The sequence below is a fragment of the Sphaeramia orbicularis genome, chromosome 19 (genome assembly GCF_902148855.1).
Source record: "Sphaeramia orbicularis chromosome 19, fSphaOr1.1, whole genome shotgun sequence".
Lineage (NCBI taxonomy): Eukaryota > Metazoa > Chordata > Actinopteri > Kurtiformes > Apogonidae > Sphaeramia > Sphaeramia orbicularis.
In genome coordinates, this window is record NC_043975.1 from 48,422,274 (window position 1) to 48,448,548 (window position 26,275).

At 40.2% G+C, this 26,275-nt stretch overlaps 1 protein-coding gene across 3 annotated transcripts in view; it reads left to right on the forward strand.

Moving 5' to 3' along the window:
- Window positions 1-26,058, forward strand: part of vps35l (VPS35 endosomal protein sorting factor like) — a 38,247-nt gene extending 12,189 nt beyond the window's left edge. Inside the window, exons 13-30 of one of the 3 annotated variants that reach the window (XM_030122195.1) lie at window positions 322-522; window positions 598-644; window positions 1,753-1,864; window positions 1,981-2,097; window positions 2,821-2,874; window positions 2,969-3,049; window positions 3,135-3,197; window positions 3,281-3,366; window positions 5,125-5,205; window positions 5,406-5,469; window positions 8,491-8,589; window positions 8,678-8,755; window positions 10,234-10,348; window positions 19,856-19,995; window positions 20,106-20,271; window positions 22,251-22,369; window positions 25,601-25,750; window positions 25,855-26,058. In XM_030122195.1, coding sequence (XP_029978055.1) covers window positions 322-522; window positions 598-644; window positions 1,753-1,864; window positions 1,981-2,097; window positions 2,821-2,874; window positions 2,969-3,049; window positions 3,135-3,197; window positions 3,281-3,366; window positions 5,125-5,205; window positions 5,406-5,469; window positions 8,491-8,589; window positions 8,678-8,755; window positions 10,234-10,348; window positions 19,856-19,995; window positions 20,106-20,271; window positions 22,251-22,369; window positions 25,601-25,750; window positions 25,855-25,953 — 1,872 coding nt within the window. In that variant the 3' untranslated portion in view covers window positions 25,954-26,058. Of the gene's footprint in view, window positions 1-321; window positions 523-597; window positions 645-1,752; window positions 1,865-1,980; window positions 2,098-2,817; window positions 2,875-2,968; window positions 3,050-3,134; window positions 3,198-3,280; window positions 3,367-5,124; window positions 5,206-5,405; window positions 5,470-8,490; window positions 8,590-8,677; window positions 8,756-10,233; window positions 10,349-19,855; window positions 19,996-20,105; window positions 20,272-22,250; window positions 22,370-25,600; window positions 25,751-25,854 lie in introns of all 3 variants that reach the window. The other 2 variants (XM_030122198.1, XM_030122196.1) reach the window with 2 other exon arrangements.
- The last annotated feature ends 217 nt before the right edge of the window (window positions 26,059-26,275 follow it).

Here is a 26,275-nt window from a genome sequence, read left to right on the forward strand (position 1 = left end):
ATAGCTGAATGTTGTGATGTTATTGTATTTGCACATAATGAGCTCCACCAGTGTGGGTTATTGTTCAGTAGTGGTTGGAGTTGTACAGTACAGCTAAATAAAATAGACAATAGAATACCTTTAGCTTGACATCTTCTCAGAATTGGCTCTTCAAGTGGGTCAGGTTACAATTGCATGAAACACATTATGAATGACATAGTGTTTGAATACATAATGTGTAATTATTCTTTTTATTACTCTTCTTTCTGTGAGAGAATCTAAGAAACCTTTATTTCTTATTTTCCTCATTAAAGTCATTTCCGTGTGTCATTCTGTTTTCAGGTGGGCATGGAGGTCGCCCCCCACCTCAAAGACAGCCTGAACCGCAACTTCTTCGACTTGCTTGGTACCTTTCGGCAGATCAGTGGGGAAAGCGTCCAGAACCAGTTGGTTATGCAGAGGGTGGAGGTGCCAGAGTACTTGACGCTCTACTCTCCTGCCATCAACTGGATCCTGCAGTGCATCGCCTATCGAGCTCCAGAGGTGATTTCACTCTCAATAGTTAAACTGAAATATCTTGACTGTAAAGTTTCTAATGTGCTTTTGTCACCATTCCAGCCTCTGCTCACAGAGATGATGGAAAGATGTAAGACGCTGGGCAATAAGTGAGTACATCTCACAATGCAACCACATGTGCAACCACAATGTAAATATGTAAATACTACACTCAGTGGCAATGAAAATGCAACACCAGTTTGGATTCAAATATTTTTTTGACTCAAATTCATTTTCTTATTTTAACAATTCAAATATGTTGGGTAGGTTGACTTTGATGAATGAAATATGTTAATGGGCCGATTTGGACAATAATAAACAGATGCATTAAACATAACGAGCACAAGTTGAAAATGAAAAATCACAACAAGAATGAACAGAACACACATTTTAAAAAAATGAACTGAAAAGAACAGTCGGTATTGGGTGTGACCCTCACGAACAGCCACACAGGCAGTACGATGTCTCCTCATGGACCTGGCTAAGCATCTTAGGTTGTCTTAGGACAGTATGGTGATCCTGATGAGGAGTTGTCACTCTTTCCCGTCCTGGACGTGGTCGGTCATTTACAGAACCTGTTTCATGGGGCCGCTGTAACAGTCTGGTGACACTGGACGTACTACACCCAAAACGATGAGCCACTTGCCGGGCACTTACTCCCACCTCTGGCATACCCAGGGCCCTGTTCCGTTGTTGAGTCGACAGTCGTGGCATTATGACTCTTAAAAATGTTTTTTGTGTGGCTCTTATCATGCCTTTATATAGGGAAGACAACCACCCCTTCACTTCAAACACTGTACTTGCACAACTCCTAATCCCATATGTTGTATTCAATATGGACTGATGAGAGTCCAACTCACACTGTTCAGTTACATGATCATTTATGTATAATGAGGTCCGTACTGTGACCCCAATGGTCACTTAAGAACTCAAATTGGACAACTCAGGTCCTGAGCAAAAATAAACCAACATTTAGAGTGTTGCGTTTTCATTGCCTTTGAGTATATTTAAATTTTAAAAAATGTTTAATTCTAATTCTCAATTTATATAAATATTTATGTAAATACCAAATTAGTCATTTTGTTTTATATTTTATTTTCCACTTCGGGGTAGAAATTACATTCTGTGTATTTATAAAGCATTTATATCAGATTGCAGTGATTTAAAAAAACAAAAACAAAAACAGGCATGTCCTCTTACTTCCTGTTTTGCCCTTAGTGCCCTACTGCTCAATTCAGTCATGAGGGCCTTCAGGCCGGAGTTTGTCGCAGCCAGAGCCACTGACTTCATCTGTATGATCAAAGACTGTGATGAGGCTGGCTTTCCAAAGGTCAGAGGATATGAGCAGATGTTTTTTTTTTTCCTTCATAAACTTCACTAAATGTGCTTGGTGCTGTGCTGTATGTTCGTTCAATAATGATAAGTTTTGTGTTGTCTTGTCTCAAGCATTTGTTATTTGGATCTCTGGGACGAAGCCTGGCATGTGCCGACCCCCCAGAATCTGAGAGGCTGACGATCCTTAACGAAGCCTGGAAGGTCATCACTAAAGTCCGCAGCCCCAGGGTACCGTACCATTAGAGCAACATTCACACCGATGCTAATGATAGGGAAAACACGATTAGATTAGATTAGATTAGATTAGATTAGATTAGATTAGATTAGATTAGATTAGATAGAACTTCATTGATCCTTTGGGCAGAGCCCTCAGGAAATTTAAGGTCCTGGTAGCAGGGCAACATCGAATGCACACATATAAAGGAAAAGAAAATACTAACAACAACTATCAAAATAGTAGTGAAAACAGGCAGTAGTAGTCATAAATTATAAAAAAACTACTAATAATAAATAATGATAAGTAATAATGTTACAATATTTGTGTGTGTGTGTGTGTGTGTGTGTGTGTAATTTTTCAGTAACAGAAATAATAAAAACAATAATAGTAAAGTGATAATAGTAATAATAGTCGTAATAATGGTCAAGTTTATTTATATAGCACATCTAGAACAATGTAAATTGCTGTACAAAGATATAGATAAAATACAGGATATGATAAAAACTTGTTAAAATGTGTAGAAATATAAGCTATATTAAAACTGATACAGTGATATATAGGTTATATGTAATACAAGTATCTAAGTAATAATAAGAAAGCAAAATTAACAACAGTAAATAAGCATTCCAGTGGAATAAACGATAAACAACATTGCTTAACAAACACGCCGGTAAAGCATTAGACATTCAAGAATATGATTCAGAATATGTTTGTGTTTGTTTGTGGTGCTTCAGGATTACATCAGCTGTGCAGAGATCTGGGTGGAGTTTACATGTCGACACTTCACAGTGAGTAAAGCACTGTCAAAACAGTTTTTAATGATTCGGAATCAAATAAAGAAAAGTCTAGACTCTTTCTCACACCTCCTGCCTCCGCTCTCAGAAACGTGAGGTCAACACTGTTCTGGCTGACATCATCAAACACATGACCCCTGACCGGGCGTTTGAGGACGCCTACACTCAGGTGAGCATCTCATTGGATCACAGGAGGACTGACTTTGCTGCTCTCTGCTGTGTTGTGACTCTGTTTTGGGTTTCTCTTCATACAGCTCCAGTCTGTGATCAGGAAGATCCTCACTTACTTCCATGACTTCTCTGTCCTCTTCTCCATGGTATTGTGGAAGACACTTTGATCATTCCACATCATTCCATCAGTCCACATTACTTATATCATTCTCTTTTTTGCGTTTTCCAGGAGCGTTTCCTTCCATTCTTAGACATGTTCCAGAAGGACAGTGTGAGGGTGGAGGTCTGCAGATCCATCATGGAGGTCTTCATCAAGTAAGAGTCAAGAGGCAGAATTCTGTTGTCTCCTTTGGACCCAAACTTATACAAGTACATGATGAGTGGCCTGTATATCTACATTTGCTGCTGTGGTTTCCACTGTGAAAACAATGTTGGATATAAATGCACTTTACCATTTTATTTATTTATTTATTTATTTAGAACATGCAAAGAAATTAAACAAACAAAACAAAGGAAAATAAGACAAAAACAAAACATTTAAATGAACAGAATCTATCTTCAAGTACGTGCAAGTCTGAATTTTACATGGTTGAAAAGGAGTAGGAAGAAATATAAACTCATTTAATCCTACCCCTCAAGTGCTTTTACACCTTTATCGCTAACTTAATACAAGAATCAAATACAATACATTTTTCCTAATTTTAGCATTCAGTCACAACTAATACATAATGCAGTGATTGAATTATACACAACAATATGATCATAGTAGTACAGTCATACAAACAAACTCAACAATTCAACAATTTTCTTCAATAATTACAGCATCTTTATCCATAAACAAACAGCCCCCATTGTCATTATTAAATACTGTACCTCACAAGAATCAATTCTTTATATCTTTTTTAAACTAATTTATGTTTGGTATTTGTTTAATCTCCACGTGCAGTTTTGTTCCACAACTTCAGATGATGGTGATACAGAAACTTTTTAACATAGTGCGTACTTTATGAATCTTTAAATTTAACTTTCCCCTTAAATCATAGCCTCCCTCTCTTTCACAAAACAAATGAGGTGGGATAAATTATTATTATAGACGGCAAGACATCACCAGCAATCACTCCTTAACATTGACCAGTAATGTTAGTTTGTTAGCAGCACACTTAAAACTCCAGGAGTCAAAAACAGGAAGAAAATATGCAAGAATCTGAAAATGCAGCCTTACCTTCTGCAGGTCCCTCGACAAAGTTTACATCAAAAGACCAACTATATAGTGCCTATAAAAAAGGATTCATGCCCTCAGATGATATCAAAAACTGCAGCTTTGTGGATCTTTTTAGAGCTGATACACTGAGAAAAATGTCAGAATTCCACACAAATGGGGTTTTATCTGCAAATACATGTCAGAAATGTTTTTAAGTTAGTTATTAGTATGCATAAGAAGCTTTTTGAAAGTAAAAATGATCATATCTGTGGTTTAACCCTTTCATGCATAGGTCACTCCAGTGGACAGTTCTTCTCCAGCTGTTCTCTTGTATATTAATGAGTTTTGTTGTTTTAGTTCCATATCAGCCAACGCAGTGGACACTTATGCACCATCCCATACCCTGACATTCATACTATTACTGTAACTTTTCTGTTCTTGATAAACCTGATCTGCACTAACATGTTTTAGTGTAAATTGTTATTTGTTAGACAAGAATGGTTTTTTTTTTGCATATTATCTCCATGAAGTGAGTAATTATTAGTATTAGAATATGTTAAAATGTGAGAAGACATCAGATTACCAGCATTAAAAATGTTTTTATTTCATTGTTTTCATATCATTTTCTGATATTGGGTTTCAAACATGTTTCTTTTCTTCAAAAATTAAATGCATGGATATTTTTGTAACTCCATAGAAAAAAAAACTTGATCATATTATTTCTTTTCATGCCTTAGGAGGAATAAAAATACTGAAGAAAAAAATCTTGACTAAGATTCTCACAATTAATGCATGAAAGGGTTAAGGTAAATACTTTATTATATAAGGCAGTCATAGAAGAATAATTTTGTTTCTTTTTGTGACTCTTGCAGGCACCAGGTGGAGCCCACCAGAGACCCAGTCATCCTTAACGCCATGCTGCACATCTGCAAAACCATGCACGACTCTGTCAAGTACGACAGCATTTGACTGTGTGTGTGTGTGTGTGTGTGTGTGTGTGTGTGTGTGTGTGTTTTTCATACTAAGTTTCCTCTTCACCTCTGAAGTCTGATAGAAAAGTGTGAATCTGTCATTTCGGGGCTCGGGGTCTATTCTTGTTCTTACATTTAACTGAACTTAACTTTAAGCATTTTCGCTGTCTTCTGTCCTGCAGCGCTCTCACTCTTGAGGATGAAAAACGATCTTTGGCTCTGCTCATAATAGGCTTCATCCGCATGGTGAGACCCCTGTTCTGTTTTATGCTTTATGAAACATCAGGTATGAAATGTTGTTGAATATTGTCTATTGTATAAAATTCAGCTGTTAGATCCCATCAGCACTGCTTTTCTTATTCACAGGTTACATGTTGTAATTATAACCTACTCAGTGCAGATAAACTACATCCCTATTGTTCTTCAGAGCCAGAAATACTGATTGTGGAAATCCTGTCATCGTTACTAAAAGTTTGATTGATTGATGTATTTATTTTGAATATGAAGGTCACAACAGAAATAAAAGAAATAAACAAAACATTTAAACATACGACATATGATACATATTCAAAAAGGAGTGAGAAGAAGCATAACTTATAAATTCCCACCTCTTCTCCTTAAATGATTAATAACAATAAGAAGCTTCCTAGTCTAAACATATCTATACTATAATATAATTAGTGGTACAAATATTGACACAGTTATGTATAATAAGTACTTCAGAATTTTTCATTAATGGAAGTATAGATGTGTAATTAAAATGGTGTAGTAAATTGAGACAGAAAGTAGTTTTTTAATAGGTGTGCAACATTGTCATCAGTATTATTATCATCATGGATGCTCATTGAAGCATCATGAGTTTTGGGTCACGGTGAAGAGGTGAAGCTACAAGTTTCAAAACTTTTAATCTGGTCTCTGATCACAGAGACAGGAGAAAAATACTGTAAACCTGTCAAAAATGTGATGTCACTCTCTGACTGCGGTTGGACAAGAACTGTTTTACTGCCAGAACACACAAAACAAAAGAAAAACAAAATCAGTAATATAACATAATATATACAGGGTGGGGAAGCAAAATTTACAATATTTTAAGGCAGGGATTGAAAGACAGTGTATGACCAATTAGTTTTTTGAAAGTCATGAGAATTTATTTGCCACAAGAAAATGTCCATAATAGAAAATGTTTTTATTCTATGTGTCCTCCTTTCTCAATAACTGCCTTCACACGCTTCCTGAAACTTGCGCAAATGTTCCTCAAATATTCGTGTGACAACTTCTCCCATTCTTCTTTAATAGTATCTTCCAGACTTTCTGGTAATAGTTTTGCTCATAGTCATTCTCTTCTTTCCATTATAAACAGTCTTTATGGACACTCCAACTGTTTTTGAAATCTCCTTTGATGTGACGAGTGCATTCAGCAAATCACACACTCTTTGACGTTTGCTTTCCTGATTACTCATATGGGCAAAAGTTTCTGAAAAGGTATGGATAATAGTGTTAGGTATGATTATGACATCAATATATGTTTGGTTTCAAAACAATTGACGTAGTGCCTGCTGAGAAAAAACAACTAAATGTTCATTGTACATTTTGCTTCCCCACCCTGTATATAGTTATATAAAACACTTGAATATGAATCACAAGGGCATTATAAGCAAAATATACTCAGGTATCTCAGCTCTGAACAAACATTAAACAATATACATAAAACAAAAGTGGGAGAAAGAGGTGAAAATAGAAATAACACAGGAAATGTGGAACACAGTTTGGGAAATGCAAACCTCCTCCACAAACTCACTAACTTGGAGAGACTTTTGCTGGAAAAACATTACTCATTATTTCATAACCCCTAAACAAAAATCTAGATAAATGGGGACCCCACTGCCATGTTGGCAGTGCGGTAGAATAATAGTGGACCACGCTCATATATTCTGGTCTTTTCCCTTTATCAGGCTGTTTTGAGAGGAAGTTTCCAAAACAATCTCCATAGCACTAGGCTTTAAGGTTAATATGTCTTTTCCCACACTATACCTTGGACTTCCTCCAGGGGATTTAAACAAGAATTATTCATATTTACTAAAGATCTTTATGGCAGCCAGTAAGAAAGCAATCACGAGATGCTGGCTTCAAAAACACGGCCCTTCTGTGGACAGTTTTGTAAATATTATGCATCAGTTACATCATATGGAGCAGAACACTTATCATCTTAGGCTACAAAAGGATGTAGGAGAAGGACTTTGGAAAAAGTGAACTCTTTTCTTAGCTCAGTAACTTAGTAACTAACTCAGTAACTAAAAAATGCTACCTGCTTAAACCTGCTTAAGCAGGTGTAACATACAGGGTTATTCAAAAAGAATGAACTGATATCATGATGCATTGCTTCAGTTCTCAAGCATTGTCATGGAATGAGTCAGTGACCATTTGAAAGAGGAGTTTTCTAAATTTTGAATGACTGCGATGACCTTAAACATCGAAAAACAACAGTGATCAACTCAGTGGATCGTGATATGCTGATACGTGTCTGGGAGGAATTCTCTTATCGCATTGATGTTGTCCGTGCTGCAGGTGGTGGACACATTGAACATTTGTAAGACAGTAAATAAAAGTTGATTGTGAGTAGAATACTTGTGATTTGGCTGGAGTTTTCTATTGCTTTTTCTTATTTAAATATTGCATAGTTAAATTGGTTCATTCTTTTTGAATAACCCTGTATATAGACTATGTGAGAGAGCATCATTTTTTTTCCCTTTGTAAGTTGTGATTCCCTGATCTTGTTGTTTGTGGTACCCATGTTTAACCATGTTTGTAGTAAAAATAAGAAAAATAAAGTTAAAAAAAAAAAAAACAAACAAAACACTTGAATATTGTATTATCCGTAAGTACCTTAAATGGGTGAATTCAGGAATGTGAAAACTGAGAAAATGCCCTTAGATCTCTGAGGGTTATTAACACTTCATCATTATTCATTGTGAAGCTACAAGCTGGAACAGATTGCAGAACATTTTTCCATCCCTAAAATATGTAAATTCTTCATGATGTAAATGTAGTTGCTCTTGTCTTGTCTCATAATTTGCCTCATAATTTATTTGCTTCAGTTATTCCAAATCTTCTCAATAATGTTTTACCTTTTATTAAACTGTCTTGTAGTTTTTATGACCTTATGCCACTGCCTCAGTGTACTGTGGTGTCAAATAAAGGTTATGTAACTTGTCTTAAATCAAAGACCAGACTCCAGTTCTAAATGTGTCCGTCTGTCCTTTTGTTCAGGTATCGTTTGGTCGTGACTTTGAGCAACAGCTGAGTTTTTGCGTTGAGGCCAGAGCCACCTTCTGTAACCTGGAGCCGGTGCTGGTGCAGCTCATTCACGTCAGTATCAGTCTGTCTTTTTCTGTACTCATTAAATAACACATACACACATTATGTTCTCACAATGGTCCTGGTTTGTCTTTTTCAGACGGTGAACCAGCTGTCAATGGAAACCAGGAGGGTGATGAGGGGGAACCACTCCCGAAAAACGGCAGCTTTCGTCAGGGTGAGTCTACACAAACACGAGGACCTCAATCTGATCCCTGTGGGCCACCGTACCTCCTGCAGGAACAGATTTCTCTAGCCTTTGAAATAGAAGCTAATAGTTGTCAGACTTTTCAATCAGTGAGCCTGTTTACACGCACACCAATACTCTGATCAGTATCCCATACCTGGAGTTGTCAGATTATTTTAAGGGGTCATATTTGTCTAAAACCACTTTTCTTAGTCTTTGGTTCATTTATTTGTGTATTTGGACCCTAATAGTTCATACAGTTTGAATTTGAACCCTCCAGGTGCTGCAAAGCTATCTTTATATTCTTTTTGGCAAAAATCAAGTGGATTTCTACAACCTATTTTAATTCCTGCTTAGTTTGTTGCATTTTATAACTCGTCACATCACAACATTTGCACATATAAGGTCAAGATTTCCGCTAAACATTTCTCCGAGTACGACAGAATTGTTTGACAGCAGCAGCAATCGTAGTAAAAACTGAAAATATGTCCAAACTTGGAGCCGATTACCTAAAATGTTCAGTTGTTGGTTGTATTAACGAACACAAGTGGCTGAATGGGACAGAGCAGCACAGTCAACAAACTGGAGGGGGCGGGGTCATGTGCATTTAAAGGGCCAGCGCTCCAAACCACCTTTCTGGTGTCATTACTCAGAAATAGGGTTGAAGATGGACCTGTGGAGTTGAATGAATGAAGAATTCAGACCCAAGCAGAGCATTTACAGTTTATGGAGACCACAGGGAAATGTGGGAAAATGCAGAATTCCATTTAAAAAAAGCTAAATATCACTCCATTAAATGATCATGTAAACAGGATAATCTGATCTGTTTTATCAAATGACGGCAGTAATCTGACTATGAGAAATTGGATTAACACACCTGGTCTTCTCCCCAATACTCCGATGTCTTTCTGCATATATACAGGTTGATCTGATTTATTTAGTTCTTTTATGTCTATGCATGTGTAAACACAATTCAAATAGCAGAGAATGGAAGTTACATAGTCAAACCTGTGCGGAAGACAACAGGAAGTTTGAGTCTACCATCACTACATATGTATGTACACCCAAAGAAATCTGGACTGGAGTGTCTAAACCAGGGTTTTCCAATAATCGCATTTCTTAAGTGCATGGAAATGCATTAGATCTGATTATTACCTCTGCCAGGAGGTATTGTGATCACTTTGCTTTGTGTACGTGTGTGTTTGTTTGTTTGTTTGTTAGCAAGATAACTCAAAAAGTTAAGGACGGATTTTCATGAAATTTTCAGGAAATGTTGATACTGGCACAAGGAACAAATGATTCAATTTTGGTGGTGATCGGGGAGGGGGCAGATCTGTCTTGGCGGAGGTCTGCACTCTCCGAGTGCTTTTCTTGTTACAATTATGCAATTTCTCCCAGTTATCGGACATTTATGTAAACAGGCTCAATTACTGCCAGTTTACAGATTTATGTGTGTGTTTCTCCTCCAGGCGTGCGCTGCCTACAGTTTCATCACCATCCCATCTCTGAGCAGCATCTTCAGTCGCCTCAGCCTCTGCCTGCTGTCTGCTCAGGTGGCGTTGGCCAACCAGTGTTTATCCCAAGGTGAGCAGCTCCATGCTTTTATGTTCAGTGTAACTTTTAAGTTAACAACCACAGACGATCAGTGTGTAGGAAAATGGTCTAATAACTGGATCTTAATTATAGAAATACCAAATTTCTTGTTTTTCTCTTTATATTTTTTAATTTTCACTCATGTGGCTTTTCTACCTGTCTGTCTCTCTGCACTTGCTTGTTGTATGTTGCTGCTGTTATATGTGAAATTTCCCTGTGGTGGGATAAATGAAGTCTTCTCTTATCTTAAAACATACATGTTTGTACATAAACACTTTAGAGATATTTAGAGGCATTTTTGTCCAAGTTTTCCATTTCAAAATCAGTGTAAATTTCTTGACACAACAGATGGGAACAAAGTTGCACATGTGTAATGTTAAGAAATGTATGGATAGGAATGCATGTTTTTGACAAAAGTGAGGCTGAAAATATAGAATAGAATAGAATAGAATAGAATAGAATAGAATAGAATAGAATAGAATAGAATAGAATGCCATTATTGTCATTATACAGATGAAATTAAAAGAGACAACTCTCTTGTGGTGCGTAATGCAAGACATTTTAAAGGAAAAGTGTAAATATATATTCAGAATAAAAACAAGCATGTCAACCAACCAACAAACAGTAAAGATAAATATATTGCACTTTGACCCTGGTTGAATACTGAGGATATATATGTTATATATGTATCCTTATTCGAGGTATTGTCACTATAATGTGTTCAGTGCAAATATACATTTATGACGAATAGAACAGAATAGAATAGAATAGAATAGAATTAACCTTTATTGTCGGTTACAGGTACAATGAAAATGAGTTTAGCAGCTCTGTTTGTGTTTAGCAGCAGATTCTTAAAATGCAAAAAGAAAGACGATATAAAACTCACACAGAAATTATACTGAAAATATATATTGAAAAATGATGACAAGGTTCAAGGTTACTTTATTTATACCCGTGGGTAGAATTGTTTTGCAGACATAGTGATTGCATTTGGCATTACAACAAAACACAAATTGAACCTGTTCGGCAGGTACTTGATCAAGTGTCAAGACAAAAAGTGCTCAGTGTTCCACCATTCAACCGTATAGCAGCATGGATAAGTAAAAGATTAAAATAAATAAATAAATAAATGGATAAATAATATCAAATAAATAAAAACAAGATGCAATAAAACACAATAAAAAAACCTCAAGAAGGTAAAAACAGTCTCTGGGATAAAAAACCAGGATGAGAACATAAAATTTAAAAATTAGAAGTCACAATAATAATACATAGAGCAAAGAAATAGAATAAATAACTAAACTAAGTAAAGTGCAACGTCACTATTTCTTATTGACAATATACAAAACTACTCAAAAATACTGAAAATATACACAAAGCCATCTTTGTACCACAGATAGAACAAATATATGTGATACAGAACCGATATATGCAGGGTAAAAATATAAACAGTGCATGAGTCACGAGTCTTGCAAAGGGACCCAGAACAAAGAAATAACTGTAATGAGGAGGATCATGAGTTAGAATGTGAGAAATAGAGCAGAGATGAGCAGGTGAGGAAGAGCTTCAGCTGATACTATTTTCATCATGACTCATAGTGATCACTTAGTCCAAAGTACCAAAATCAGGAGTTATTACTGTCTATTACTGTCAAAAATACTCATGACAATAAAAAGATAAGCTGACAGACTGCTCCAGGATAGAAATGTGAATTTATAAGAGCAGTATGACCAGAAGTTTTAGCTGTGGAGTGCTGCAGATGTAAATTGTGGCTTGTATGCTATTAATAGTTCCAGTGTGATTCAGCAGCAGTCGATTTCAGCAGTACATACTACACTGTGATGGAGGAGGAATGACTTTAAACAAAATATGTGTTAAAGAGGAGGTCAAATTTACAATAGAGAATATATCCTAAGCAGCAATATTCAGAAAAAAAAACTGTTATGGTATCAATGCTTATCAGCTAAAGAGAACATTTTCCGATGTTTACATTTAGGTCCGTTAAGGATTTGGACAATGGCACAAATTTAGTCCTTTAGCCCATGGCGGTGTGTCAGTATGAAACTGAAGTGTAGATTTCAGCTTCATTTCAAGGGATTAAATAAAATATTGCATCAACCATTTAGGAATTACAATCATTTAAAATAACATCCCTCCATTTTCAGAGGTTCAAAAGTAATTGGACAAACTAACATTTTTTATAAATATAAGGATTGTTTTTATACTTTTATAAATTCTGTAACTCATGGACATCAACGCTGGAGATGCTTCACCAGGCCTTTACTACAGCCGCCCTCAGTTGCTGACTATGGGTTTTTGCATGATTTTTTGGGTCATTATCCACCTGCAGTGTAAGCTGCTGGCCTATTAATTGTGCAGCATTTGGCATTAGCATTTGAGGTTGAGCAGAGAGGCTATAACTATCTATATCACATCTTCATTGCTACTTCCGCCAAGGAGGTTATGTTTTTGTTGGCGTTGGTTTGTCTGTCTGTCTGTCTGTCTGTCTGTCTGTCTGTCTGTCTGTCTGTCTGTCTGTCTGTCTGCTTGTCTGTCTGTGTGCAGGATAACTCAAAAGTTATGGATGGATTTGGATGAAAATTTCAGGAAATGCTGATACTGGCACAGTGCTTCTAGTTTCATTTGTGGTAGTGTACAGAGGCAAAATGACAAAATTTGTGTCCCCATCTAAGTTCTTATAGACACAGCCGTATGTTTCCATTTAACGTCATGCATCAATCCAGGAAACATTTGACCTGCCAGTTGCTCTTTTTTTCTTTTTATACTTTATTTTGGACAGATTTGACATTTTTTAACAAACAGACAATAAAATGAAAATGCAAAGAGATAAGAAGAGCATCAACAAGCACAGACAGGACAGTATCTAAACTTAAAGTACAACGGTAACAAAGTGGGTCAATCAGTCACAATAGTATCCCATCATGATAAGAGGGTTGAGCTGGCTTAGGTATTGTCCTGTTTCAGTCCATGTCAGATCTTTCACATATATTCTCATGTTGCATCAGATCATGTCCAGGTGTGTGAAATAGTTCACATAGATACACATACACCTGCTGACATGATTATACTTCCACCATTTTCATAGACATTTGTGCACATTTTCCTAGAGTGCATACTTACACATGTTGATAATGAAACACACAGATGTTGAGATATATGTGTATTTTTCAGGGGAATAATAAGATATTGTCCTATCTATCATCTTCTATGATAGATGTCCATTTTAGCCAATAATTCATAAATTCGTCCAAATTAAGGTTCAAGGAGAAAGTTAGTTTTTCCTTCTTGTATATTTCTTTAACAATTCCAATCCATTCCTTCTTTGTTGGGGGTTCTTCGCTCACTGCCAGTTGCTCTTTAAACTGAAATTAAAACCTCTTGATAGTTCCTGATAATCTTACATGTGTCCTGTTTTTGTTGTCTTTTCTCTATTCATTCTAAATTATCTGTTTTTAATGGGTCAAATCTTCTTTTTCCTGAAAAAAAAAGGGGGGGGGGGGGGTAGGAGGAATACCCTTTGACTGGCCATGGCTGGTCTCGTCCTTGGGCTGTGGCTGTGTTGCTGTGGGTGCTGGAGGTTGTGGGGGGGGTTGATGGTGTCATTCCCTCCTCAGACTCTGTGTGCTGCCCCCCCCCCCCCCCCCCCCCCCCCCCCCGCCATAGCCATATTAATTTAAATTAATTCATATAAACTCAAAACAGATAGTAACTGATACAAATACATTATTACAAATATTAAATTATTTCACTCATTGCTGTATTGTGACTACCTCTGCTGCTACTGCTGACACAATAATACTAGCAAATGAGGCTACTGGTATTATTATGTATTTTTGTATTATTACAACAATTATTTTTCCCCCCTCACTCCCCCCTCTCTCTTTCTCACTTTCACTTGCACCCCCCCTTCCCCTTTTCCCTATTGCCCCCTAACTAAGCTATATTGTTTAGTTGTTTGTTACATTTATGATCCTTTTCATTGTAATATGATGTTGTTGTTGTTGTTGTTTGTCAATACTCTGTTGTTGTTGTTTTTTGTTTGTTTGTTTATTTGTTTGATTTCCCCATTATTCTTATTATTCTTATTCTTTCGCATTTGGCAGACGCTTTTTTCCAAAGCGACTTACAGGGGAAAACCAATTAAATCACTCAATCAATCAAATTTTATTTATATAGCGCCAGATCACAAAAAAGTTATCTCTTGACATTTTATATATAGAGTTGGTCAAAACCAGACTCTAAGTCAATTCTACAGAAACCCAACAGAATCCTCCTGGAGCAAACACTTGTGACTGGTGACAGTGGCGAGGAAAAACTTCCCTTTAACAGGCAGAAACCTCGAGCAGACCCAGACTCCTGGAGGATGGCCGTCTGCCTTGACCAGTTGGGGTTAAAGAGAGAGAGTAGAGAAGGGGAAAAAGAGAGAGCGATAGAGATAGGGACTGGGGGAGAGGGGGAGAAGGGGGGAGTAGGGGGAGACACATGGAGGCGGTTGAGGATAAGTGAGTGGTGATGATGAGGGCAGGGAAGAGGCCGGACCACCGCAGCAGGTCCAGAGATGATCGTGAAAGAATCTGTGGTTGTCCTGGGAAAAACCTTATTAGAATATTTAAAATGGAATGTTTGAAAGTGCTAGGACAGGAGGTGCTCTCGGAAGAGCTGGGTCTTCAGGAGCTTCTTGAAGATAGGCAGGGATGACTCTGTTCTTGTAGCACTTGGTAGAGCGTTCCACCAACGTGGAACGACCCATGAAAAGAGCCTGGATTGTCTTGTACAAGGTCTGGGGACCACCAGACTACGTTCCCCAGACGAGCGGAGTGGTCGTGGGGCGACATAAGCTTTTATTAGTGCACCTAAGTAGACAGGAGCAGACCCACGGAGAATTTTGTAGGCTAGGATTAAAGATTTGAATTTGATGCGGGCAGCTATGGGTAGCCAGTGTAACTCAATGAGTAAGGGGGTGACATGTGCCCTTTTAGGCTGATTGAAGACCAGACGCGCTGCTGCATTCTGGACCATCTGTAGTGGTTTGACAACACAAGCTGGGAGGCCCGTTAGAAGAGCATTGCAGTAGTCAAGACGGGAGATAACCATAGTCTGCACCAGGAGCTGGGTGGCCTGTTGGGTTAGGTATGGCCTGATCTTTCTTAGGTTGAACAGAGTGAAACGGCATGATCGGGTGACAGAGGCAACGTGATCCGTGAAGGTCAACTGATTATCAATCATGACTCCCAAGTTACGTACTACACTGGTAGGAGCCAGAGGTATGGAGTCAATAGTGATGGAGATGTCCTGCTGTATGGTTGGCTTAGCTGGGAAGACCAGCAGTTCAGTTTTGGACAGGTTCAGCTGAAGGTGATGGGCTTTCATCCATGCAGATATGTCAGAGAGACAATCTGAGATCCGCACTGAGACTGTGGAGTCATCAGGTGGGAATGACAGATAGAGCTGGGTATCATCAGCATAGCAATGATATGAGAAGCCGTGTGAGTGGATGATCTGACCGAGTGAGGTGGTGTATATGGCAAAAAGGAGGGGGCCCAACACAGAGCCTTGGGGGACCCCCGTGGTGAGGCGGTGAACTGCTGATGTGTGCCCTAGCCAGGACACACTGAAGGACCGACCAGTAAGGTAAGATTGAAACCAGGAGTGTGCGTGGCCTGTGATGCCCATGTTCCAGAGTATGGATAACAGGATATCATGATTGACAGTGTCAAATGCTGCTGATAAGTCCAGTAGAATGAGTACTGAAGACTTGGCTGCTGCTCTAGCCTCTTTCAAGGCTTCTGTCACAGACAACAGAGCCGTTTCAGTGGAGTGGCCGATTTTGAAGCCAGATTGGTTGATGTCAAGGAGGTTATTTTGGGAGAGGAATTCTGTGACCTGTTTGAAAACAGCCCTTTCGATGATCTTAGAAAGGTATGGGAGGAGTGAGACTGGTCGATAATTCTCCACTTGAGTGGGGGTGAGGGAAGGTTTTTTGAGTAGTGGTGTTACCTGCGCTTGTTTAAATACTGTAGGAAATGTTCCTGAAGTCAGTGAAGCATTAATCACATGTGTGATTGGTGCTGTGATAGTAGGGGCAACAGACTGTAAGAGGTTGGATGGAATAGGGTCCAACAGGCATGTTGTAGGATGGCTAGAGGAAAGGAGTTTAGACACCTCGTTCTCTGTGAGGGGAGTAAATGAGGGGAATGACGCAGTTGGGCTTTTATCAGTTGAGTTAGTAGTAGCCATAGTCAGGGGAGAGGAAGCAGTGTGTGATGATGATGATGTTGAAGAAGGAGGCGTGCAGTCTATGGGTGGATCAGTGAACTGACTGCTGATAGTAGACACTTTATTTGTGAAAAATGAAGCAAAATTGTCTGCTGTCAGATTAGTAGTGGGCGGTGGAGGTGGAGGGTTGAGTAGTGTTTTAAAGGTTGAGAATAGTTTCTTGGTGTCGGTGGCAGAATGAATTTTGTTATTATAGTAAGCCTTCTTCGCAGCAGTGACACTGGATGAGAAGGATACCAATAGTGACTGGAATGTGATCAGGTCAGAAGAGCTTTTTGTTTTGTGCCATTTTCTCTCTGCGGCTCTGAGGTTGGTACGCAGCGACCGGAGGTTATCATTGAGCCATGGGTGGGACTGGGAGGATCGAGCGGGTCTAGTAGATAGAGGGCACAGATTATCCAGACAGGAGCTAAGTGTAGAGCACAGAGACTCAGTGGCATCATTAACCTCTAAGGAGGAAAAAGTGCTGGGGGGAGGGAGAGCGGAGGCTACGACAGTGGAGAAGTGGGTGGGGGACAAATTGCGGAGGTTGCGGCGGAAAGAGACCATGGGGGAGGGAGCAGAGTGTTTTTCAGGGAGAGACACACTGAACTGAATGAAATAGTGGTCAGACAGGTGTAAAGGTGTGACTGTGAGGGCATCTGTGATGCAGTTTCGGGTGAAAATGAGATCGAGCTCTTTACCAGCTTTGTGGGTTGGAGGACTGCAAACCCGCTGTAGCTCAAAAGAGAGTATTAGTGACATGAAATCTGAGAAGCTGGGATTGTCTAAGTGGATGTTCATGTCACCGAGGACTAGCATGGGGCAGTCATGCTCTGGGATGGAGGAAAGCAGAGTGTCAAGCTCATCAGGAAAATCACCCAGTTGCCCTGGTGGACGATAAATGACAATTATGTAAAGTTTGACTGGTGCTGTCACTAGGATGGCATGGTATTCAAAGGAGTTGTATTTGACTGAAGGTAGGAGTTGATTGTGTTTCCATTTGTTGGAAATTAACACACCCACACCACCTCCTCGTCCAGATGGACGAGAGGTATGAGAGAATGTGTGGCTGATAGAAAGTGCGGCTGGGGTTGCATTGTTTTCAGGCGTAATCCAGGTTTCAGTGAGAGCCAGGATGTCCAGTGTGTGATGGTTGGCATAGGCAGCAATAAAATCTGCTTTGTTCACTGCAGATTGGCAATTCCATAACCCTATAGAGAAGGACGCACCAATGACTGCGGTGTATATTAATGGGCGGAGATTGGTGATATTACGATGCCTTTTAGCAGTGTGAAACCCCATACGTGAACCGAAAATAACAGGAATAGGATGGTGACCAGTAGAGAGATTGTTCCTCAAAGGTGAGCTGGTGTGAGTGAGGGGTGTAGCTGTCATTAGTGAGGGGCTGGGAGAGGAGGAGAGATCAGCTGGGGTGGTATTCAGTCTGACTACAGACTGTACAGGAGACTCTGAACGTGGTGATGTTTGATGTGACCAGCAGGGGGAGCAGGTGACTGCAGCAGAAGACGGGGAGCGTAGTCACATAGGTGTGGGAGTGGTTTTAGTCTGGACAGCGTGTTGGATGTTTTGAGCCAGGACGCTGCTGCCTAGTGTAGAGGGGTGGACGCCATCGGACTTGTAGAAGGAGGAGCGGTTCCAGAACAGATTAAAGTTATCAATAAAACTGAAGCCGTTCAGAGCAGAGGCGGACTGGAGCCAGGTGTTCAGGCTGAGGAGTCGGCTGAAACGGCCCACACCACGGGCAAAGGAGGGGAGGGGCCCGGAAATGAAAACAGCCTTCCCGGATCTTTTCAGTTTATCAAAGAGGTTTTTAAAATGAACCTTCGTCACTTCGGACTGTTGAAGAGAAGTGTCATTGAAGCCCACGTGAACTATGATCCGGGTAACGGTGGACGGCAGTGAGAGCAGCAGCTGAGGGAGTTCATGGAGGATGGAGGTGACGGTGGAACCAGGAAAACACCTGGTTATGGCGTTAAAGAAACGGACGTGACGGATGATGGAGTCCCCGAGGATAGCGGTGGTCGGAGGGAAAAGTGGTCGAGGAGACGGTGTTGAAGGTGAAGGGTTCCTGGTCTCTCTAGGTGGACATTCCACGGGTGGACCGTCGGAGTGACGGCGGACGGCCTCTCGGAGGAGGCGGCGCCGGGCAGAGGAGCGGACCGAGGAGCGGGGACCCTTGTTCGACGGCTTTACAAGAGGACCGGCTTTAGGACCGTCGCCGGTAATCAGTTCGGTGGCAGCCACGGAGTCAGCAGGAGCCGGTTCCGGGACAGAGCCAGGTGGGATGGGGGGCACATCAGCCGCGGGGGGAGGAGCCAGAGCGTTCTCCACGGACAGGACGGCGAAGCGGTTTGATGTGCTGATGGTCGGCGGTGGTGAGTCTTTGCTCGTGTTGTTTTTGCGGCCACGAATCACCACTTCAGACCAGGGTGTAGAACACGGGGGGCGAGAACAGGCAGAGGAAGGATCCCATAACACCGTATCATCACAGGAGGCTTTGGGCTTCTCTGCGCTTTTCAGAAACAGACTGGACAGTGTGGGAAGGCGGCTGGAGAAACCACAGAGCTGGGCATTTTTCTCCTCGAGTTCTGCGGAGAGGCGCAGTATTTCCTCTTTGAGGTCCGCGATAGTTTGGTAAGCCTTTACCAGGGTTTTGTTGGCTTCGACAAGAGGACTATCTCCGGCTGATGAGGATGACGCCATGGTGGAAACAGCGAGATACCGGGCAGAGCGCGGGAAGCGATGGGTGACAACCAGAGGTAAGGATCCACTGACAATACTGACCTGTCCTGATGAAGGTTTGGATTGATGGCGTCAAGTTAAAAAGACACGGTTAAGAGGTTAGGTTCAAGTGAGTAAGCGTTGAAAGGCAAGAAATAAGTAGTTAAAAGGCTGGATTTCTAGGAGTAGATCCGCCGGCGGTTTGACAGACGCCACGCATGCGTGATTAGCTGTGATCCATTCTAAGCAAAATTATGTGTTGTTGTTTTTCTGTCCACATTGTCTTGTTAACTATCACTAATTTTAAAAAAAATCTTCTTTTTCCTGTTTCTTCCTCTATTGCTGTTAACCTCTGACCTTCATATTCCTGCCCTGGTTCCCTCCCTCCTTCCACTGGACCCCCTGCCCATGATTCTGTCCTTTTCCCTTCTTTCTGTTCCCTTCCTTCCTCATTTTCATTCCTTCCTTTTTCTCCAGCTGATGCCTTCTTCAAGGCAGCGGTCAGTATCCTTCCAGAGGTTCCTCGCTCCATCAGCGTGGAGGGGAAACTTCGCTCATCAGAGAGCTTCCTGCTGGATTTTATCAACAACTTCCTGGCCACACTGCTGGTTGTCCCGGTACTACTGCACGCCAAACATTCAAAAATACACTCACTAGTATTCCTTCCTGGGTAGGGTTATTTAGATAAAGCTTGGTTAAATAAATATTGGTGTGGGTTTGTTTACAGGACCATCCAGAGCATGGCGTGCTCTACCTTGTCCGTGGTCTGCTCAACATGGTCCAGGATTACACATGGGAGGACAACAGCGACGCCAAAGTACGAGTCTACATCAGCGCTCTGCCTCTACTGGCTGCCATGAGTCAGGAAACCTACATCTACTCCATCCCCAAAGGTACAGGCTATTTACTGGATACTCATAAAACTAGTTTAGTTTTATTAACCCATAAAGACCCAAACATCTACCATCAGCCAAAACCATCTACTGATCTAAACTGTTTAATATCTGTTGATCCACTAATCCTATCAATACATGTAAATAATTGGTGTAAAATACAGTTTGTCATCTTTTCATGGTCATCAGATATGACCCATTTGGATGTTCAGAGGCTCCATAGTTACCATGGAAACACTGTCATCTTCTACAACATTGATTCACCAGTAAAACCCATGGAGTCCTCTCTTGTCCTCTTCCCTCTTTTATTTGTGTTGTACACCAGTGAGTGCCAAACTCAGTACCCGGGGCGGCATGTCCTCAAGTTTGCAGATGACTCAGTGATTGTGTCTCTTCTTAGGGATGATGACCCTGATCATGGCCCTGTAGGGTCTGAATTCACAGACTGGTGTAGCGCGTCCTTTTTAAATGTGAATGTGTCTAAAACCAAAGAGATGATTGTAGATTTTAGGAAGAATCCTCCAGTCTTCTCTCCTGTCATCATTAATGGCCAGGCTGTTGAGGTGGTTCAGCAGGAGAAATATCTCAGAATGGTGCTGGACCACAGGCTAACTTTTGAGTCTCAGGTGGATGCTGTATATAAAAAAGCTCATCAGAGGATGTATTTTTACCGTAAGCTTTGCAGTTTCAAAGTGGATAACACTTTTATGAAAATGTTTTATTCTTGTTTTATTGAGTCTGTGTTGACCTTTTCCTTTAGCAGCTGGTATGGGCTGCTGACCCTTAAAAACAGGAACAGGTTGCAGGGCATCACTAAAGTGTGCAGCAGAATTGCTGGCACCACACTCACTGATCTGACTGTGTTGAACCAGAAGTGGACTCTGCAGAAGGCTCAGTCAGTCCTGGATGATCCCAGTCATCCCCTTTATGATGAGTTCAGTTTGCTTCCATCAGGTCGCTGATACAGTGTTCCTAAATGTAGGACCAGTAGGATGAGGAATTCTTTGGTTCCGGCAGCCATTGTTCTGCTGAATAATTCTTTGTAATGTTGGTGCTATTGTTTTTAATGGATTATTTATTGTATTTATTGTTGGTTTGATGTCCATGTGATACTGCTGGCTGTAGAACAAATTGCCCCTCAGGGATAATAAAGTTTACCTTGACTTTTACCTTGGAGTTGGATCAGTGACAGTGGATGGACACACTTGTTTTTATGTTCAATTAATTTTATATTTTGTTGAAAATGTCACGTTTTCCTGACTTTTTCCTGATTTGATTTAATAACCTTTGAATTTACTTTATGAACATGTGCATGATCAGTGAATTAAATACAGGAAAACTACAAAATTTTCACAGAAAAATGCAAAATACAGGGGCTAACATCAGCCAAAAAATCATTTGTAAGTTGTGACAAAAACAGTTGTGGGTCTTTAAGGGTTAAAATTACTTTGAATATATGTACAGAGACCAGCTCCTTCATTTTTATCTCCTTCTGTAGGTTGTTCCCGGCAGTGGGAGCAGAACATTTATAAGACTTTTTCCCCAGTTCTGTTCTGACCTTTGGAACACATAATGTTCAGTTACTGATCTATTTTGTTGAAAAACTCTCTTTTTCTTCATTTTTTTCTGTTTTGATATAATAACCTTTGAATATTTATGAACATCTACATGATCATTTAATAAAATATTGGAAAATACATGATTTTCACTGAAAAATGCAAAATACAGATGATAATTTTATAATGATGGTGATGAATCAGTTGAGAAGGACAATCAAAATCATTTGGAAGTTGTGGCAAAAATAGTAGTGGGTCTTTAAGGGTTAATAGAGGTTGTATGTAGTGTGACATAAATGCATCTATTTGTTTTTAGTTATGTTGTGTAATTTTATGTTAATGTGAACTGAGCTTGTAAAATGGGTTTCTTCTGATGGTTCATTGTTGTTGTGTCTCCTCTCTCTTCTAACTTTGCGGTCCCAGTGGACTCCAATGAGACTCTTTATGGAGGAGACCCCAAGTTTCTTTCAGAGATCAATAAGCTGTGTGAGACCCTGATCGGGCAGATCCTGGACCACCTGAAGGTGCTTGGACGGGATGAGGTTAGACTATGCACAAACACAGAACTAATGACTGTACGGGATGATTTGCTTCCATCATTCACTCAGTTCTGTTGAAGGTTTTTGCAGGTCCTTTCTGTTCTATCTGTATCTTAGGTCTCAAAGTGTCTTAAAGGGCTCATATTTATCTAAACCCACTTTGATTGTCGTTGGTTCATTTATTTGTGTATTTGGACCCTAATAGTTCATACAGTTTGAATTTGAACCCTCCAGGGGCTGTAAAGATATGTTTATATTCATTTTGGCAAAAATCGAGTGGATTTCTACAACTTGTTTTAATTCCTGCTTAATTTGTTACGTCCAAAACTAGTTACGTCACGACATTTGCACATATAAGGTCAACACTTCCGATGAATATTTTTCCGAGTATAATAATTATTTATCAGCAGCAGCGGTTGTAGTCCATACTGAAAATATTTCCAAACCTCGAGCTGATTTCCTAAAATGTTCAGTTGTTGGTTGAATGGGACAGAGCAGCACAGCTGACAACCTGGAGGGGGCGGGGCCTGAAGTGGCTCATGTGCATTTAAAGGGCCAGCGCTCCAAACCACCTTTCTGGTGTCATTACTCAGAAATAGCGTTGAAGATGGACCTGTGGAGTTGAATGAATGAAGAATTCAGACCCAAGCAGAGCATTTACAGTTTATGGAGACCACAGTGAAATGTTTGAAAACGCATAATTCCATTTAAAAAAAAAAAAAAAAAAAAAAACAAAGCAAAATATCACTCCTTTAACTAGAAGCACTCGGAGAGCACAGACCTCCGCCAAGGCTGATCAGTGGGCCCCCCCGTGGCCCCCACCCACCCACCCCCGATCACCACCAAAATTTTATCATTTGTTCCTTGTGCCAGTATCAACATTTCCTGAAATTTTCATCCAAATCCGTCCATAACTTTTTGAGTTATCTTGCACATGGACAGACAGACAGACAAACAAACCAACGCTGGCAAAAGCATAACCTCCTTGGCGGAGGTAAATATGGTTTTGACAGGACAGAAAATAGATTTATTGCTTGGTGGAAGCCTCTTGAAAATAATGACTTTGAAGCCTGTGTCGCCTTTAGGAGTCTTACCAAGTCTGGGCACAAGAGTCACATGAAAAGACTATGTAAATATTTTTGCCAGTGTGTACATTTAACAGGTAGTAGTCGTGAAGTCTTAAATGTACGTTGTTGAAACCTGCAGAAACCTTATTTTCTTTTGCTGAACTTTGGAAATCATCATCTGCATTGAGGCCCATTCATGCTCACTTTACAGACATGAACAGGTTCGTCTGTTTCAAACGGTGTCTAACGTCACTGCCTTTATACTCAGATGCGTCCATTATGTTGGAATAACCATTTGTCAATCAATCCACCAGAGGGCGTTGCTCTGAATTAACATACTGGCTGAATACCACGAAGAAGATCAAAGTTTTTTGAGAAGAAGAAAGTCAATAATAACAAACATGGTGACGACTGAGGAGGTTTTACCAATGCTGATATTGATAAAGGTAGTTTTTGTAAATACGTCGGTGGTTTTTCATTAACTCACAGTACCTCTTTGAAAAGTTCCGCCATTTCTGGAAATTATTCTCTCCAAATCTCAACACTGCCTCCACAGTTCCCAGTAGTACTGCTCCCTATTCTCCATTGGTTTTGCACCCGCAAGCTTCCAGGGAACGGACAGAAATACAGACATAGTGGATGCAGAGGACAGACAGAAGGCTCCGTCCATGTCCATCTGCGTCTTTAACGTAGAGCATGAATAGGCCTTTAGGGCACCGCATCCTCTGGGATTTAGGAGGTTGTGGTTCTCCATATTTCTCATAGTTTAGGGAGTTTCCTCTCATGACATTGGCTAAATATATATGTAAATATGTGTACAAAAAATGAGAACAGATGAAAATAATTTAAAACACATAAAAAGACTGTTTCAACCAGAGGCGATTTCTCATAGACAACAAGGGAAGCCCGGCTTCCCCTAAAATTACAAAAATTAAATGGTTAAATATGTTCGGTTGTGTTGACGTTTCATTGACAACAAATGTGTTAGAACACGTTCATCTCACAGACGAGTTCGTTCAAAATCAGATTTATCACAAATCAACAGACTCGATGTTGTTCACTTCTCCTCCATTCCTGTGTCTCTGTTTTCTCCTCCATCTCTGCTCAGTGCATTTGTCCGTAGACGCTCAGCGTCCATGCACTTCAATGGGACTGAGTGGAACTGGTTTTTTCATTGACTCTAAACTGGACGGTAATTGGATAAATGCCACCATGTTGTCCCGCCCCCGGATGCCTGGCATCTCTGGGGGTGAATGGAGCTGTGGGCTGGACGCCAGGATTCCACGTGCTGATTGGAGGATCAGTCGAAAGGCTGAATCCCGTTTGATTGACAGCTATTTTCAGATCTACTCCTTCACTCACACAGTTCAGTTTAATACTGTCGCACATTCTGCCGTGAGAGAAACCACTACGAAATTACTTGTTCATTTCTTGCACTGTAAATAAAACACACTCATTGTACTTCCTTGTTTCAATTTAACATAATTTCAAGGTTTTCTTGTTTACTTGGTACGATAAGGTCACTGAGCATTTTCTTAAAAAGGAACGGAGGGACGAATTTATGTTTAAATAACTTGACCTTTTTTTTTTGATGTAAGCCGACAGTGAGCTTCCCCTGTCTGAAAGACGAGCAGCCGCCACTGGTTTCAACATGGCAAGAATAAATACAGTTGTATCTGATGTATCTGTGGTAGTTCCTCATGTATTTTTGTAACATAGGGTGCATAGGAGACTGAATTCTCTTTTTGAACTTCCCTTTAAACTGTAGACTTGACTGGTGTAAAAGTGAAACCTGTGAATTCATCAGAGAGCATCAGGGGACACTTCATAACAAAACAGCTAAAACTCAGACACATTCTTTAAAATGTTGGTTGAATTCAGATTTTAGAACAAGCAATTTGTAAAATATGTACTAGACAAATATCAATATGATAAGTAAAAGAAATACATATTAATAAGTGTGCAAAATATAAAAGTTTACAGAAACAAAACCAAACAAACACTGCTCAGTGGGATAAACAACACTGATCAACGGAACCTGCACAGTAGAGCATTAGACATTCAACAGTTTTGGGTGTTGAGCTCAAAAACTCTGGTCGTCTCTGGATCGTTGGTTGCAACCAGAGCCCACACCTAAATAAAATATTCTCTGTGGTTCGTCTTCCAGCAGAACACACGGCGCCAAGGTGCTCTGGCCTTCTCGCTGTTCGGTGTCCTGGTGTCTCACGGGGATTTGAGGAACAACAAGCTGAGCCAGTTGACCGTGAATCTGTGGAACCTCAGCCACAAACACGGATACTGTGACACTCGGATCTCTGTGAGTTCACACCTGTTGATCTGCACACCATGGCGTACATCCCTGGCTTGTTGCCTGGACTCCATTGTCGTTACCGTCTGTCCATCTGCCTCTCTCGTCCTCAGGTTCGGACTCTGGAGCACATCAAACATCAGGCTCAGCAGCCCGACATGGCTCATCTGACAGATACTGTTCAGAGACTGGCTCTGCAGACCCGCACGTGAACGCCAACCCACTGCAACCTTTGTACAAAATGATAGCATACACAGCACTTCAAGTTTATGTAAATGAAAAAATAACACAACAAATTAAAAATCACCTTAACCTCATAAGACCTGAGCTTTTTTTTTTGCGTTTTTGTTTTCTTCAAGGAATTGAGACATACTGAGACCTGATTTAGTCCAAAACCCAAGCATTATTGTCTTAGCCGTGTTGTAGTTTTGCAAAAACAGGGTTTCTGCAGGTCATTAAAAAGCTTTAAGTCATGAAATCGATTTTGTGAAAGTTAAGGCCTTAAATGGCATTAAAAAGCATTAAATTGAATGT